The following is a 15,992-nucleotide window of genomic DNA, read 5'->3' as shown; positions in this document are numbered from 1 at the left end:
CAGTTAGAAATACATTTTCACAGTTACCCCTACCTACTCGTCTACGTTGATAAATATACTCTGGCAAGTAGATCGAACCTTCATTAGAATCGACACGAGGACGGTATCTCGTCTCGTCTCTTTTACGCTTGAGAGAAATTCTCAGCGTAAGTAGAAGGAAGCAAAGTCGATAGAGGAAGAAGAAAAATTGGAGAAAGCTGAAGAAGAAAAAGAAGAAAAATTGAAGGGCCGGATTACAGTAAAGTATTATCGAAGCATTACCGAAGAGTAACTTGTCGCGGAAATCGAGGCTCAAATTGAAATAGATCGATCAGTAAATAGATCGAGCATTCGGAAAGTACGAGAAGGGACACGGAGAAGCCGTGTATTTGCGTCTTGTAAGTCGAGCGTCGTTGATCGAGTCTTCTGGCAAAGCTCTTTGTGACACCGTTTCGGTGGACTGCTCAAGCCGGGCCGTTGCCCGGGCGCGTTTCCTTGCTTTCCGTTCCGTTCCGTTCCGTTAACTTGCGCGTTTCGTTGCTTTACACTGGACGAACGAAAGCTTCATTTCTTTCTTCGCTTTGCTCTCGCAACTTCAGTCGTCTTTGAATTCAGTGATCAACGTATTCTTGTCAGTGTGCTCTCTCTCGCTTGCACTATTTATCTTTTATTTCTGGCAAGTACTCATCATTTTCTACTTCTCTCTCTCACACACATACACACACACACACACACACACAGATATACATATATACTTTCGTGAATTATATCGGAAGAACGATAACTCACGTGTGGACAGACAATATCGCAAAAAGCTTACGTAAGGTAAAAGGGAAGGGATGGGATCTCTTTTCACGTGACTGATACACTGATTCTGGATACTGTGAAACATTCTTAAGATATCGTGCGCTTTTAGGATCATCTCATTTTAATGGAATAACAATTCGAACGATAGCGTTTGGAATTAATGAAAGAGAAGAAGAATCAACCGTTGTTGGATGAAGAAGAGGCTGTTGACTTGGGACGTAAAATAATTTTCTTCAGGTTGATGTAAATTAAACTCGTAGGTTTTAAACGTGATAACACGAAATAACACACGTGAGAGTTTGGGGTAAGGTGTAATAGGAGATAAACATATGAGATCGTGATTTAAATGTCTTTATATAGAAGACTCACTTGCAAGGGATATGCAAAATAAATTCGTAAGCTTAGATAGTAGATACATAGAGAGAATGTTTTGTTGTAATATGAATAATGATAGACAATTGCCGTGTGTCTTATTTATCTCTCACTTATACTAATGACGACTACATTCGCGCTTGCTTACGTCTATTTCCGCGTACACAAGACGAATTGGTCGAGTCAGCAGCCAACGAAAGGTCGATAAAGATTTTTCCTTTTTGCGTGCAACTACCGAGATGCTTCACTTAAAAAAGAAGAAATCAAATAAAATACATTTTTCTTTCGATAACGATTGATAACTAATTATTTTGATATAAATTTAGAGATAAAAGATATCACAAATATGTCGTGAAAATATTTGAAGATCTGTTTACTCTTATATATTTTTGTTCTCTCATTCCTCCTACGCTGGATCTTGGTAAACAGGAAGAGAGGAAGAAATGGGTGATTAAAAATAGATTAAAAATAGATTAAAAATAGGACTTATGATGGGCTCTTCGCATGAGTAGTTATTTGCTGTGCATTTTTGTTTTAACGATATCATATCATTTCCGTCAAACGTTTCCATGTTTACGTGGGCAAACGCTTTAGTATAATACTCAACTAATATATACTAATCTTATATAAAACGTAATTTCAGATGTAGAGCAGCATGGCGATTAACATTAAATTTACAAAATTCGATAACACGGCATGGGGCTTTCGACTAGCGGGTGGGAGCGATTTTCCCCAGCCATTGACTGTCATCAAAGTATGTATCTTTTTTTAATTTTTTTTCCTTTCTGTTTAATCATCGATCAAATATTTCAAACGTTTGAGGTAAATCGATCTGCGCTTTTTTAAAGACGATCGAACTCGGCTTTGGCATTTGACGTTATTTCGAGCCAAAAGTAGTGTCATCCAAAAGTTGTGCCAAGTTTGATGAGAACGGTTCACACCGATTCCTGACGTTTAATTAAAAGTGCAATGGTCGATTCGCGAGAACTTCTACGACCCATATATTTTCTATTCGAGAACATTTACGTCAATTAATCAAATTTAAATGCATATTTTCAAGAATCGATAAATTTCTCTTGGCTGTTCTCTTTTGCAGGTTAACGAAGAGAGTCTTGCAGAATGTATGGGCATAAAAGTAGGCGATGTTGTCGTAAGATTAAACGATCAACCGATCAGCGGTTTGACGCATGGACAAGCACACGAGGCTCTCAAACTGGCAGGCAACAATTTCGTTCTTGGTGTACAAAGGTAAGCATTTCCATTAGGAGTTCAACACTTTCTCGATACGAATCTCGATACAATAATCGCGTGTTTTTATGTGTGCTCATTTCTTTCACCTCGAATCCAATAATCAAGGGAGTTTTCTGAACAACCACGAGTCTGGAAAAACAAGTCAAAGTGCACACTTGCTTGTCACTCTCTCTCTATCTTTCTCTCTCTGGTTTTATATATAATCCAAAGTAGCCAGAATATCCCGGTGCGTACACAAGGGTCTACGTGTGGCAATGTATTGCAACCAGTTATAAATAGGTGACCCAGAATGAAATCTGTTTATCATTGGTCGCTGGCGATTTTATTACTGGCTTTTCATACCGCACTCGCGCTACCCCTCCCTCCTTCTCTCTGCCGATTCTTCATTACCTTTTCGTTCGCGCTCGGGATCACACGAAAAGGAAAAAACAAAATTTAATAACGTCTGATCCTCGTTCATATTTAAAGAGGAAGTTGTAAGTCAAAATCCCATGGGATTTTAATAACGTGAAACACGATATTTGTATCAACCTTTTTTTTTCTTTTCATTTCAGAGAGGGAGAAGGTTCGCGTAAGGCTCTTGAAGGTATATCGGACGAGAACATTGTCCCGTATAATATTCCGGTAAGTTCTTGTTTTATTTCTAAACAAAAAGATAAATCCAAAAAATTTTGGTCAAATTGGAACGTTCAATTTTGTCACAGCTAGCAGATTTGCCGCCAGTTTTCCCGGAGAGAATATTATCGGAAGAAACGGTATTAGAGCAACGTGAAATACCGATTGAACGTTTACCAACACCGGAGAAGGTTGAGGAATTGCCTGACAAGCCGAAAGACGCCAATAGCGAGATTATACCTAATCAAAATCTCACTGACGAGGAGATCGCGCAGTTGATTCTCGAGGAGGAAGAATTGCTTCCTGACAAGGGTGTTTTAGGGTAAATTGTGTGCTTTTTTCAATGATAAATTTGAAAAGATTTGTATATAGGATAGGTTTAATCAACAGGGTAAATTTCAAGAAGTTGAGGCCACGTGCGACAGCTTTGAGAGATTCTAAGGTCTTGGAGGAGCTTCAAAACATCGCCACAGCTCCACCACCGGACATAGAGGAACGTCATCACGTTTCAACCTTTTTACAGAAGCCGAATCGACCAATACCAAAGGCTAAACCTCGCGAACCAGACGAGGGAGAACCGTACAGAGTAGTTATAAAGAAGCAGTCGAAGAAAAGCGTGATAGCACGCTTGGTGGAGAAGGGTCTGATACCACCTGGAAGCCTCGACACGCCTGAACCAACTTTCGAGGTAAACATGTACGCCCTCGAGAAGTCTAACGAAGAGTCTAATGAAATTGGGAGAGCCCTCTCTCACGAGGACAAGATTGATCTCCTTAAAACTCCTCTACCGTGTTCGATCCAATTTAACGACTCCCCAGACATCGAAGAGGACACTACTCTCGATCTCGTATCCATTAAAATTTCTGCTACTAATCCTCGTCCTCCCACGTGTCTTCCTTCTCTAACCATACGACGATCAGTGATCCAACCGAAACGTTTTTACACGAGAGCTCGTTACTTCGAGAGATCCCTTCTCGGATATCCTAAGAATTCCGACAGAATCACTTTAGCCTATCTTCTCGAACTCATTCTGGGAAAATCTTCTCCCAACGGGACGTTCGGAATAATAAGAAGAAAGGGTCGTTACATCGAGACCTATCTCGAACGAGAGGACACCTGGTTCAAATCGATATTCAAGCTTTTCTTTGCCAAGAGAAACGATATTACCAAGGGAAGAAGAAGAAGATTCGGTAAGCCACGATACGCCGAACGACTCCTGGCCAATTCTCTTCGAGGAGAATTCCTTGAGAAAAGGAAGACCACTACGGGGATGCAAAAACGGCGCAGGCTCTGTCCTAGAGCGAGATATTTCGAGCGCGTCCTTGCAAAAGACGTACAAAAATTGATCGAACTTATCAAGGAAATTTCTATTCCCGTAGATTTAGGAAGATTTTCCATTGGCAGGGAGAAGAAAGATGGCAAAGTGAGTGGTGGTAGGCGACGCTCGAGTTTGATTAAACTCAAGGGTCGATACTTGGAGCGTTGTTTAGTTTCGACGTTAACAGGTCTTGTCGAATCAACGAGACGTCGATCGTCGGACGGACAACTCGATTTCTCAACGAAGGTTTCTCGTTCAAGAAGATGTTCGTACGATCGGGCGCACTACGGAGAACGTGCGATCATACGTAATCTCGAGATTCTCGGGAACCTGGCCGAGAAGGCGACCTCGAAGATCCTTGGTTGGCGTGAAGGTCGGCCAACGAACGGCGACCTTGATGCATCTCTATCGAATTCGATCTCATACGATTGCGAACCGGCAAACGATGAGGACGTGCTCCTTGAGAACGAAGAGGAAAGAGGAGGCTTTTCCAAGTTCTTACGATCCACCGGCGAGTTCGTCTCCGCCGAAGTGTTTCATCGTGGTGCCAGGAGACTATCGAGATCGTCCAAGGTCGTCAAGGTCGACTCCCCCATGGAATCCACCGGCTGGCTCGGTTCACTCGCTCGACTCTGTGGCCTTGACAATGGCGTTCGTTTCTCCGATGATAGCTCCAAGACGTGCGACCAAAAGATTCTTGATCGTCAAAACGATTACGAAGCTCGTCGAAGGTTGTCATTCGTGCCTACCGTACTTTACAAGGGCCTGACCAATCACATCGGCGTCGATTTTACCAAACTCGTAGCCTACACTTTCATTCCCTGTGCGTCCGTCGTTTTGTTGTACATGTATAAGTAGACGATCTATTAGAAAAATCTACTTTAATTTTCATTTCAATGTGTCTTAGGGCGAAACATAAAATCGGACTGTTTTATGTTTTAATTTGAAAATATATTTTCGATATTTATGTTTTCGCACATTCATTCATCGACGATCGGAACAAGATACTTGTCATTAGAATTCCTATAAATGCATTTTAATCGACACCTTTGCATTTCGCTTTTCGAAACTTTATTTAGATTAGGATTTAAGAGTTGTCCTTTTTCTCAGAATAAATGAACGAAAAAAATAATCGTAAAAGTAGGAGGAGTGTAAAACAGTAGTACGTATCAATGTATCTCGAAACGTGCGTTTATGTTTCCCTTAACCCCGTATAATGAAATATATCAATTTCAAATAAATCATCGTCTTCCCAGTTTGATAATCTTTATGTTTTGCATGTCTCTATGCGTTTTTCTCGTCGATGTTACTAAAAATATATACACACATCTATACACCGACACAAATAGAACGCTCATTGCACAGACCTCACAAAAAAACGCACATTTCCAGATGTAATCCGATTAGCATTCGATCGTTCGAATTAGATCGAATACTAATTGCCAACTGGATCAATTAATAAATGAGATTGTGAGTCGTGTCGTAACCGTGTTCTTTATTTATTAATCAAAGATACAAGTTAGCCATTAACACATAGAGTATACATGCAAGAGGGATAATAATTGTGTCCACTGTATTCTTTTTTATATATAAATATAAAATGCATCTTCTTGCCTCTTGCATAAATTCTATTTGTTTTTGCACGCAACGAGATAAAAGTTCTTTTCCAAATTGGAAACTAGAAATTGTTGTATTCAGGCAACGACCCCGGCAGGGACTCCGGATTTAACTGGCAGATCGAGCGGAGCTAAGACACCAAATTCGCGTCCGGAATCAAAGTTGGAAGTGCTCGAGAGAACGCAAGACGTGACCACTGAGAAGATCGAAGAAGTTACTATCGAAGGAAAAGATCCGAACGTTCGTTTGGAGGATCTTCAGGAGAAGAAAACTGTTGAGATTGAGGTAGAGAAGGTAGAGGAGAAGGAGGAGGAGAGAAAAGAGGAAAAAGAGAAGGAACAGGAGCAGAAACAGAAGGAGGAGGAGGAGGAGAAGGAGGAGGAGAAGCAGAGTAGAAGGGAGGAACCAATTCTTGCTGGTATCGAGAGACAGATGGCTGAAGTTGCGAGCAAGGTCGATCGGGAGAAGATTAAGGAGCTTGTGAGGACGGAGATAAACCTCGAAAAACAACTGGAGAACGTGCAGAGCCAGTTGCTAGCCCTGAAGCAATTACCCAGCGAGATTGAGAATCACCTTAGGGTCGTGTCGGAGCAACTGAGGGTGATCATGGAGTTGAGCGGCGTTCAAAACGGAGGCAGCACTGTTAGCAGTCGTCGTGGATCGGCAGGTGAAAATCAGCCTTGATCGATTTTATTCACTTTCCATTCCAAAGTCGATGAACGAGATTTCTGAACACTAGCCAATTCGCGACACACACGACTTCCATTGCCAAATCGTCCAACCACTCATTCTGGATCACGATTAAATGATCTTAAGCGATTTTTGTCGGTAAACGGGATCGTCATTGGGAGGAAATGGGTTGATACATCTAATATGCATTTTGCTTAGAAGTATTTTTACTGTTTATAAATCCCGTTCAATGGAATTTCGTGGGGCTTGGACTCAATATTTCTCAAATGCTATTTTCGTCTTGTTTACTTATGAATATCTTTAAATATAAATGTATATTCGGAAGGTTCTTGCTTTTACGATAATGTTCCCAAATTACCTTCGAATCTTTCAAGCTTCAATTTGTCAAAAATTTGTCATTGACATTTCCAGAAATATACACTCATATTCTATTATTGACTAAACTCGTGTATTTTCAGAAGAGGAAGCCGCCGCTACAAACCAATGTCCTCGAGAAAGGAAAGAAGAATCACCACCTAGAACGGAAGACGTTAAAGAAAATACCAAAGAAGAATATGACGTGCGATCTGAACGACCATCGACTGCCATGTCGCAAGAACCACCACAGATAATAGAACCGGCTGAGGATGATGAAGAAGAAATTGAAACGAGAGAATTGGATGGTACGATTTCTGTAAAAAGTAGCGATGATGAAGGTGGTAGTAGGGTCAAGAAATTCGTTGTTTCCTACGAGACCAGAGTGTCGAGATCGAGAACCGCGAGTCCAACACCTTCTTATGGTAAATATGCATTTCATTTTTTAACTCTAACTTATAAACTTAATTACCATTACCTTTCTATTACCAACGAAGCATGTCCACCTGAAATAACGAGGAACTATAGTTATTTTACCTTCTTATGCACCATTATAGGTAGTTTTGAACCAGATCCAAACCTGTCGCCAAAAGATCAAGTTATTCAGGAGTTGCAGGTATACGAATGAGGGATATGAGGATATTATGTTTCACTGGAATGTATATTTTTTTTGTGTTAAACGTTTTTGGAAAATATTTCCAAACATTTTTGACCATGCATTTTATACCACGTTCACTGTTCAAACAGTTCTTCTTGTCGAACTATCTCCCTTTCGTATCGTATTTAACGTTTCCAATAGAATTTCATTTTTATGATTTTCTTAGGTTAATCTATAAGATAGATTTATAATAAATAATATTTTTTCCCATGTGGCACGTGCAACCTTGGAACGTCTACAATCAAAGATTGTATTCTCTATGTGTTCTCGTATTTAAATACACACCTGTATCGGACGAATTCTTTCTAATACATTTTCTAATTCGTGCATTAAATTTATAGTACAGGAAAGGAAGAAAACATTCGCAAGATCTTTGGCCCCAGGCTAAACAATTGGAGTTAACATTCGGTCGTAGATGGAGATGTCCAAATGATTTCTTCAACGACGAGATGATAGCCGAAGTATTATCATCACAGGCAGAAGTCATTCGTGGAAAAGCGTTGGGGTAATGGAGGTTACTAATTATCGATTAATCGTACATTTCATCTAACCAAATGTTCCATTTATTCTCGAAACGTTTATACTTGCAGGGTAAACTTTAAGAAATATGAGAAAACAAATCTACCAAACTACGATCATCTGATGAACTCAAGTGTCTATAAGATGATTCATAAGATGGAACGCGAGCCGAAGAAAGGTATACCTGCGAGGCCTCCCAAAGTAAACGCTGCCGAGGACATAATTGAGAGAGTCGTAAGTTTTTAATGTAAATTCAGATGACGGGAAGCCTGCTGAGACAAACGATTCTTAGTTAATGAAAGGCAAGCGAGTTTCTTGCACGTATCAGCATACATGCATACGTACCACAGCAAAGCTTTTTTTAATATCTTTTTTAGAGATCACCGGCGTTCAGCCTTGCTGATGACAGAAGTACTCGAAGTATTAGTCACTAATGGAAGAGACGTCAACTTGAATGAGATCATCGAACGTCGTCGCATCGAGTATCGAAATAAAGAAATGAAAAGCAGTCGTGTCGCAAGAGAGAACCAACCGATGAAAGAATTTTTCGAAGGCAAGCAACCAGACAGAATGTCATCAAAAATCATTTCAATTATCGAACGTTAATTTATCCAATGATTTTACATAAATACGTAGAAGTATTTGATCGTTAACCATAAGATTAAAAATGCGATCGAGTGTAAGAGCACGTGTGTTCTGCACACATACCCTTATATACACCCATAAATACATAATTACGTATTTAAGCGCTTTCTCGGTTTAAAATTCGATTAAGGATTAAGTGTATAACGTTAATAAAAGAAAAATTCACTTTGTACACGTTATCACGTTACCTATTTTAGGGACATTTCGTTGTCCGACGATAAAAGAGGAAATACATCGGTAAGTAATTAAAACAAGTCAGCGTTTATAATATTCAAAGTTTCATCGATTCTTGGAACCAATTACAAACTTAAATGTGATATTTACCATATTGGTCTAAAGTATTTTTTAATTACTTTATTTTTTATTTAAATTCATTAACCAATTCAGAGAATAAAAGCAACGACCTTATTCCGCGGTTTGCTTACAATATTGTAACCGCTGATTAATCTTATCTACTCGGAAGCTTTTAAACGATTGTTCGAGTTGTTCTTATTAGATATTTCACACCTTTCTAAATAAAAAAGATTTAATCATGTCGATTATCGTAAGAAAACTTGTGAAAATGTAAAGCAGAAACAACTAATCTTAAATTTGAAAAGAGAAAACATTTGGAAGTAAGATACGTAATCGTTAGAGGTCCTCCAAAAGTAGGCTAACCGATGACGTATATTTCGTTGTTGGCACTGACAGAAGCTACGTCAGCGAAATAATCAGAAGTCGGTGAGAGAACGGAGAAGTAGAAGAAGAAACTTTTGCCGTTCGATGCCGGAGGCACTTCCGGAGGTGATTCCGCTACTTCCTTGGATGAGTCTTGCGTACTTACTTTCACCTTTCCGGGATTACCGAGAAGTTCCTTCACTTGGTTTCGTGGTAACGCGTATGATCCGCGCTGAGTCACGTCTACCTTAACGTCCGCTCCGTCCTGCTTCGTCCCCTTTTACTTTTCTTTTTCTTTTTTTCTTTCTCTTCCTTTTTTCTTTCTTCTTCTTCTTCTTCTTCTTCTTCTTCTTCTTCTTCTTGTTCTGGTGGAGCAGTTAGTAGACGATGCCGGTGCTTACGCTCCGTGAGCGTGACGTCGGCTCCGAGCAATTTATGTAAAGCATTCTAGGCATGATTCACGAACTAGTTCGCGCCCTCGTGACCGCCACCGGCGCAGAATGCAGCTACGAAGAGGAGAAATAGAAAAGAGAGAGAGAGAGAACCATGCAACGGTTCAACCGCCGTCGTCGTCGTCGTCGTCGTCGTCGTCGTCGTCGTCCAGTCGAGTCGAGCACCTAGCCGTAACTTGCACCTGGGATGATGCAGGTCTCTCTCCCTCTCCCTCTTTCTTTCACTTCCTATGAAGTTTAACAGTCCCCAGATCCGTCTCGTGTCTTCCCTGTATTTCCAACTATCTTTCAAGAAGCTCACCCTACAGATAACGACCATCTTAAACTGATAAAGAAGTTAGATAATCATATACAAGAGAAACATTCAATTTCAGTTCATTCACAGTATATTTCCGTTTTGTAATATTGAACTAAGATAATTTTTATTTTCCAGAGTTTTTTGAAGATTTTTTGGGTGCGGAGAATCTCATCACTTGATGGAAATTCAATGCCAAGTATGATACGTCAATAAGCAAGTTAAACAGGATAAAAGAAATGTTCGATATCATGGAAGAATTTATTTAACGGCTGTTCATCCCATTCATGACCCCGGATGACCCATTGACGACAAGGAACGATGACTAAGGCGTTCCTCGTCCACCCTCATATCGCGGTAGGATCTTCCAAATGGCTAGGGAAGATACCAGACGTGTTTCTGTATTTAAGTACGTTCCTTTTATTGTCGCGGATGCGATACATGCACAAGCTAGTATCCGGTAACGTCGATTCATATGACTTCGCTTTTGCATACATTTTCGTTGTTCATATGCCGAACGGAATAAAAACGAAGAAAAAAAAGGCTAACAAGAAGAAACGTCGACGATCCTGACACTTACATTTTTCTCTTTTATTTTATTATTATTATTATTAATAATTTCTGACGAACCTCGCGTGAAATCGCATAAAAGGAAGGAAAAAAAATAAACGTATAAAAGTGCGAACGCAGCATGTCGCATAGATCGGCAAAAGTGTTCTTGTTTGCGAAGCTACGGGAGGAGATAGGAAAGAAGAAGGAGAAGAAGGAAAAGAAGAAGAAGAAAAAGTTTTCGAAGGAAAAGGAGCAAGTAAAATGTTGAGAATGTCGAAGTAGCAGGATCGTCGTTGTGTCGTCGTCGTTGTCGTTGTTGTTGTTGTCGTTGTCGTTGTTGTTGTTGTCGTTGTCGAAGGAAGAAGAAGCAGAAAAAGCAGAGGAAGAGGAAGATGTTCTATCTCTTTCTGTTGTAGCATCCATATATACATATATACACACAAGAGGTTCCCTGTCCCCCCTCGAGGATTGGACGGTATTCTGCTTCGTTCCTCCACTCCGTGATTGTAGCATTCGAAATCGCACGTAAGGCCCCGCTGGCCGAGTGACCGTCCTCCGCTACCTTTACTCCGGCCTGCGCGTTCTTCGGGAACGTTTGTGCCGTTCCTCTTTCAAGAGCGCGCGCTGCTCCCTCCAGTAAGCTCCCGAACGTCGATCGACGAGGATCGAGGAAGAATAATATAAAAGATACATCGGTGTGTTAACGTGTTATTACACGAAGAGGAATAGTTTCTTTTTTTTTTCTAATCAAACACACGCACGTACTGCAATCAGACAGATCGAAGAATATATTATTATTCGCTTTACGTGAATAATTTTTTAATAGTCGAGATATCCTCTACGTTATTAGAAAAAAAAAGAATAATAATCGTCATCGTCGTCAAATCGTTCTCTAATTGATTTTTTATTTAAGAACGTTAGGATTTGAATTTTTCGTTGTTCCTTTTGGAATTGTACCTCGATTTTGAAATTGGATAAGATAACGTAGTAGTTGTCGGCGAAGAAGAGAGTTACCTTTTTTTTGGTTGTTATTGTTATTAAGAGAAAAGGGATCAAACGAGTTCAGTGATATGGCACAGCTGATAAGCGTCAAACTTTCCCGCTTCGATGGATCACCATGGGGATTTCGTCTTCAAGGTGGCAAGGATTTCGGTACACCGTTGATCGTACAAAAGGTACGTTTGCGCATTATTATTTCTTCTAACAATGTATACGTATAATTCAAGGAGTTTACGAGATATCGGTTGGATATATTTGTTAGGATAGAAGGCGTGTCGGTGAATTGAAGATTAAGCGATGAAAATTTGTAGTGCGTAGAAGGCTCTATTAACGCCAAGTTGTTTCCATTTACTCGAGCTACCGTATCTAAGATATAATAACAAGCTCTCGTATTCGTATCTTAGGAAATCCGGTTGTAGACAAAATTATCCTCGCGAATGTGGAAAGTCGAACGACACCGCGACACACGACTGGCGCCTAGTTTTTTTCAATTCTCGATCAAGGATCTCTCGAGCTGCACGATTTAACTGATCCTTTTCAAATCTCTTGAATATAAAATTTATCGTATTTTCTTTTTTTTTTACAACGCGCGTGCATACATCTCTTTAGTCATATCAAATAGTTTCTCAACAAAATCATCTTCGTCATTAACAATCGAAACTAAGAAAACACACGTTTTTGTGTCTCAAGTTTGTTCAAAATGTAATTAGGATTATCCGTTTAAATGTGTGTATGAATAATCGAAAGCCATGGTCACGAGTTAAAACGTCGGATTTGTTTTTGTCATCCCACCCTTTACATCATCATCAACATAACACAAGTTAAGTCAAGTCAAGTCCGTGTAAAGTTGACGAAGGAATTACGTAAGTTACGTAGAGTGGTAACTAACGCCAAATTATTTCACGCGCATCGGCAGAAATCGTTGCCAAGTACGCGCGAAACGCTCGGCTCGTCGCAACAACCGTCGTCGTGTTTTGGCGACGAAACGAGTTGGTAATACGAGATGCTTTTGGCCCATGTTACAACGAGACGAAAGGGGGATGGATGGATCGATCGATCGATCGATCGATCGATGGATCTCGCGAACGAGATCGTTGAATAAATCTCACCATTGAGAAAGGAGGATCATCTTCTCATCATAGTCGACAGACTAGAACGAATGATCGCATTTGAACTTGAAAACTATACTTTAAAATAGTACAAATTCATTGAACACAAGAACAACGATTAAGGATTAGTTTAGTCCACCATAAGATAGTATAAGATGAAAAAACCCATTGGATATTTTTTGTGTTCGTTTATACAATCGTATATCTGTAATCGATGTTACGAACTTGGCCTTCTTCTTAGCGGTGCTCCGTTTATTTTACGATGCCGCAAATACGGCCGTCTATTCCGCCCTCGGGCTTTCTCGGAAAGGAGAGAAATATGAGTGCGATGTAAGGTTTTGCCTTTGAGACACCCACTCAAAGAAGAACAAGAAGAATATTACTCTTTGCAAACGTTCTCTTTCTTTCCTTTTTTTTTTTCATTCGTAAACTCTGCACATAATGCTAATCGATTAATACGAATAAAAGATAATAAATAATTCAACGATATTTATCTTTACGAGATTCTTAACGAACAACTAACCGGTTAATATTTTTTTCTTCGAATGAAATCAATTATAAGAAATATGATATAAAAGATTCAGAAAATGACGGAAGTAGAGTTTAAAAGTCGAAGTAACTTATCGTCAAAGTAAGGAAACGTAAGGGAGATGGTGGAAGGGAGGGCAAGGGGAACCGACGCGTCGCTGGTAATCCGAGGCAAATTATTTGGGCGTTCTATTTCTAGAAGGTGCCTTTGCGAAACTCGCAAGCCGGGTCGAGCCCCGCTCGACGACGACGACGACGACGACGACGACGACGAAGCTCAGCTTCGTGCGAATCTCTCTATTTATCTACTTATCTTCCTCTTTCTACCTTTCTTATTTAGATATAATCTTTCCTCGCGGAAGTAAATATAATCGTTTCTTAAGTCAAAACAATTTTGCAAGAAATGATTTTTCAATTTCGTGCAGATTCTATTCAACGTAATCGTTACGATCGTACGAGAAAATATAATAGCTTGTAAAATGCATACGTTTTCTCATTTCAATCTGCCCTAGTATAATATCATCACGTGTCCGATCCGAGAAAGAGAGAGAGCTAGTTTCGAGTCCAAGATGAAGTTCTAATAGACGCCTTTTGACATTTATCTCTGACAAGCGAAGGAAGTTTACGGGTGCTCGTCTAACACATCGTTCATTCTAAAACGGATGCTGTTCGCGAATTATCGATTAATAATATAATACTTATATTGAATGAATTATATCTCTAATCCAGTTTTCAAATTCAATTTATTTATTTGCCTATAGACGATTTGCCTATAGCCTTTTTTTTTTTTTAAACTAATCGTTAGCGAAATGCAGAAGTTACGTGTACGGTCGTTAATAATCCAAGGCCAAACGAAGCGATAAACAAAAGTGTGTTTAGTTTTACGGAGCTAATCACAATTTCGCGGTTTAACAGAAAAAATGAAAAAGAGCCGGAAAACTAACCGACCATGTTTTTTAGTTTTAATAAGTCTACAAAATCATAAATTAACTTATGTTAGAGTTGAGTAAATATATGAACAGATGCGAAAGAAGTAGCGAAGCTAGAATAGATAAGATCTGAAGAGAGAGAGAGAGAGAGAGAGAGGAAATTTATCTTTCCTTTATACTTTATCGTAATGTTTAGTTTACCGGTTGTTTGTTTTTTCCTTTTTTTTCGCAAAGAGTCAAGGAAAATAAAAAAATAAAAATCACGTTCGTTCATAACTTAAAAGAGTAAAAATTGTATTACAGTGAACTCGTATAGTATAGTATAGAAGTGAATTCGTAGTCTTTTCATTCGTCCAAACTGCAATGCAAGTTTCCGCGATTACGCTAGGCGCGATGCAGTTGGCGTAACGTGGGCGCTCACTTGCGTGTTATGCGATATTTCGTTTGGGGACGATGCACATGCTTAGAATAAACATTATCGCACATCGAGGAAGAACTCGTTACTAATTCTATCGTTCGATTATGGCCTCGTTCATTTGATAACGTTGCTTCTCTAACGTTACTGTTTTCAATTAACATTTAAAAAAAAACAAATATGATACGATATTTCCGTACCGGTTGTGCTTGACAACGAGAGTTCTAAATTCAATATAAATTATCTTACGCGCGTTTAGTTTTTATCCTCAAAGACATTCTTACTAGCTCGTAGAATGATTAGAGATCAGGAAGAATTTCGTTCAAGAGAAGCGCACTTGACATTACACACAGCTTTCGTCTCTCTTGGATCAAAATTACGCAATGAAGAAGAAAGAGAAAGAGAGATAGAGGTGTGTGCGTGAATAAGAAATGGCGCCAAGTTTAAATACTCAAATTCGTTGGAGAGAGAAAACAAGCTTACGTTCTTCCTGCTTCGTGCCAAGAGGAAAATCGAAAATTTCAGATAAGATAACAAGATAGAATTTTTCTTCTTATGATCTACAATACGAAAAGAGAATCAGAGTAAACGTTAAAGAATTGAATCTGTTAAACGAGAGTTCCTTCCGATAAAGGTTAATACACGAATGTGGTAACAGCTGGTAAACTGCCAACACGTGGGTGGTTTAACGCAAATATCGCGTTTATATTACTCAGCCTAGTTAACATTGCACTTTTCTTTTTCTTTGTAAAAAAGAAATATCCTTAAAAAGACACAATTCGCACACCTATGGACACTTTGGGTCCTAAGACGCGCGTGTCTTATTATTCAAACATTTTCATCCTTAATTTTAGCTACTATATGTTCCTTTGTAATAAATTATTCTTCTTTTATTCATGAGCATATTATTATTTGATTATTTTTCGTTGATGTTGTTGTTCATTGAGAGAAATATATCAAAGAAAGAAACTCGTAGAAATATCAACGAACGATCGAAAGATGCTCCGGGTACTTGCACATTTGCGTCGATTCGCTCATCGATACAAAAGGAAGAAAAGAACAACACGTTTCTAGACGAGAGCATGAATTTATTTCGGATCGTACTCGGATTTCTCGTCTCTCTTTTCTCTCTCTTTCTTTCTAAGACATCATGGAATCCGCTTGTCATTTCTGCATATAGCATCGAATAAATGTTTCTTTCAGTAAGCAAATTCAAGTTTTCTCGAGAATG

The 15,992-nt window shown here is 39.3% G+C and overlaps 2 protein-coding genes across 16 annotated transcripts in view; both read left to right on the top strand.

Moving 5' to 3' along the window:
* The first annotated feature begins 395 nt into the window (after positions 1 to 395).
* LOC107067623 (uncharacterized) lies at positions 396 to 8,997 on the top strand. Of its 8 annotated transcripts, XM_089179407.1 has the most exons (12): positions 397 to 655; positions 896 to 1,912; positions 2,255 to 2,406; positions 2,964 to 3,033; positions 3,114 to 3,346; positions 3,415 to 3,712; positions 6,041 to 6,626; positions 7,108 to 7,428; positions 7,561 to 7,619; positions 8,003 to 8,166; positions 8,252 to 8,414; positions 8,558 to 8,997. In XM_089179407.1, exons 2-12 carry the CDS (start codon positions 1,814 to 1,816, stop codon positions 8,612 to 8,614), a joined length of 2,202 nt encoding a protein of 733 aa, XP_089035533.1. In that variant the 5' UTR covers positions 397 to 655; positions 896 to 1,813; the 3' UTR covers positions 8,615 to 8,997. The 8 variants fall into 8 exon arrangements, 6 of the variants coding, with proteins under 6 accessions (XP_089035534.1, XP_089035533.1, XP_015178760.2 ...); XM_089179408.1 differs by lacking the exon at positions 8,558 to 8,997 and having other exon boundaries at positions 396 to 655; positions 8,003 to 8,175; positions 8,252 to 8,390; XR_016178864.1 differs by lacking the exons at positions 7,561 to 7,619; positions 8,558 to 8,997 and having other exon boundaries at positions 399 to 655; positions 8,252 to 8,392.
* A 2,026-nt stretch (positions 8,998 to 11,023) lies between these two features.
* The window catches only part of LOC107067603 (PDZ and LIM domain protein Zasp), a 29,254-nt gene continuing 24,285 nt past the window's right edge, over positions 11,024 to 15,992 (top strand). The window contains exons 1-2 of one of the 8 annotated variants that reach the window (XM_089179410.1): positions 11,287 to 11,476; positions 11,824 to 11,956. In XM_089179410.1, coding sequence (XP_089035536.1) covers positions 11,852 to 11,956 — 105 coding nt within the window. In that variant the 5' untranslated portion in view covers positions 11,287 to 11,476; positions 11,824 to 11,851. Of the gene's footprint in view, positions 11,957 to 15,992 lie in introns of all 8 variants that reach the window. The other 7 variants (XM_089179416.1, XM_089179413.1, XM_089179411.1 and 4 more) reach the window with 7 other exon arrangements.

This window comes from Polistes dominula, unplaced genomic scaffold, assembly GCF_049000335.1.
Source record: "Polistes dominula isolate Pdom_NZ unplaced genomic scaffold, Pdom_raw_medaka contig_373, whole genome shotgun sequence".
Lineage (NCBI taxonomy): Eukaryota > Metazoa > Arthropoda > Insecta > Hymenoptera > Vespidae > Polistes > Polistes dominula.
Note: the sequence above shows the minus strand (reverse complement) of the source record. Positions and strands in the feature narration are given on the sequence as shown.

Coding starts and splice junctions, on each gene's coding strand:
- LOC107067623 (XM_015323275.2), top strand. CDS start 1,814: ATGGCGATTAACATTAAATTTACAAAATTCGATAACACGGCATGGGGC. Junction 1,913..2,254: donor AGCCATTGACTGTCATCAAA/GTATGTATCTTT, acceptor TCTCTTTTGCAG/GTTAACGAAGAGAGTCTTGC. Junction 3,347..3,414: donor CCTGACAAGGGTGTTTTAGG/GTAAATTGTGTG, acceptor TTTAATCAACAG/GGTAAATTTCAAGAAGTTGA.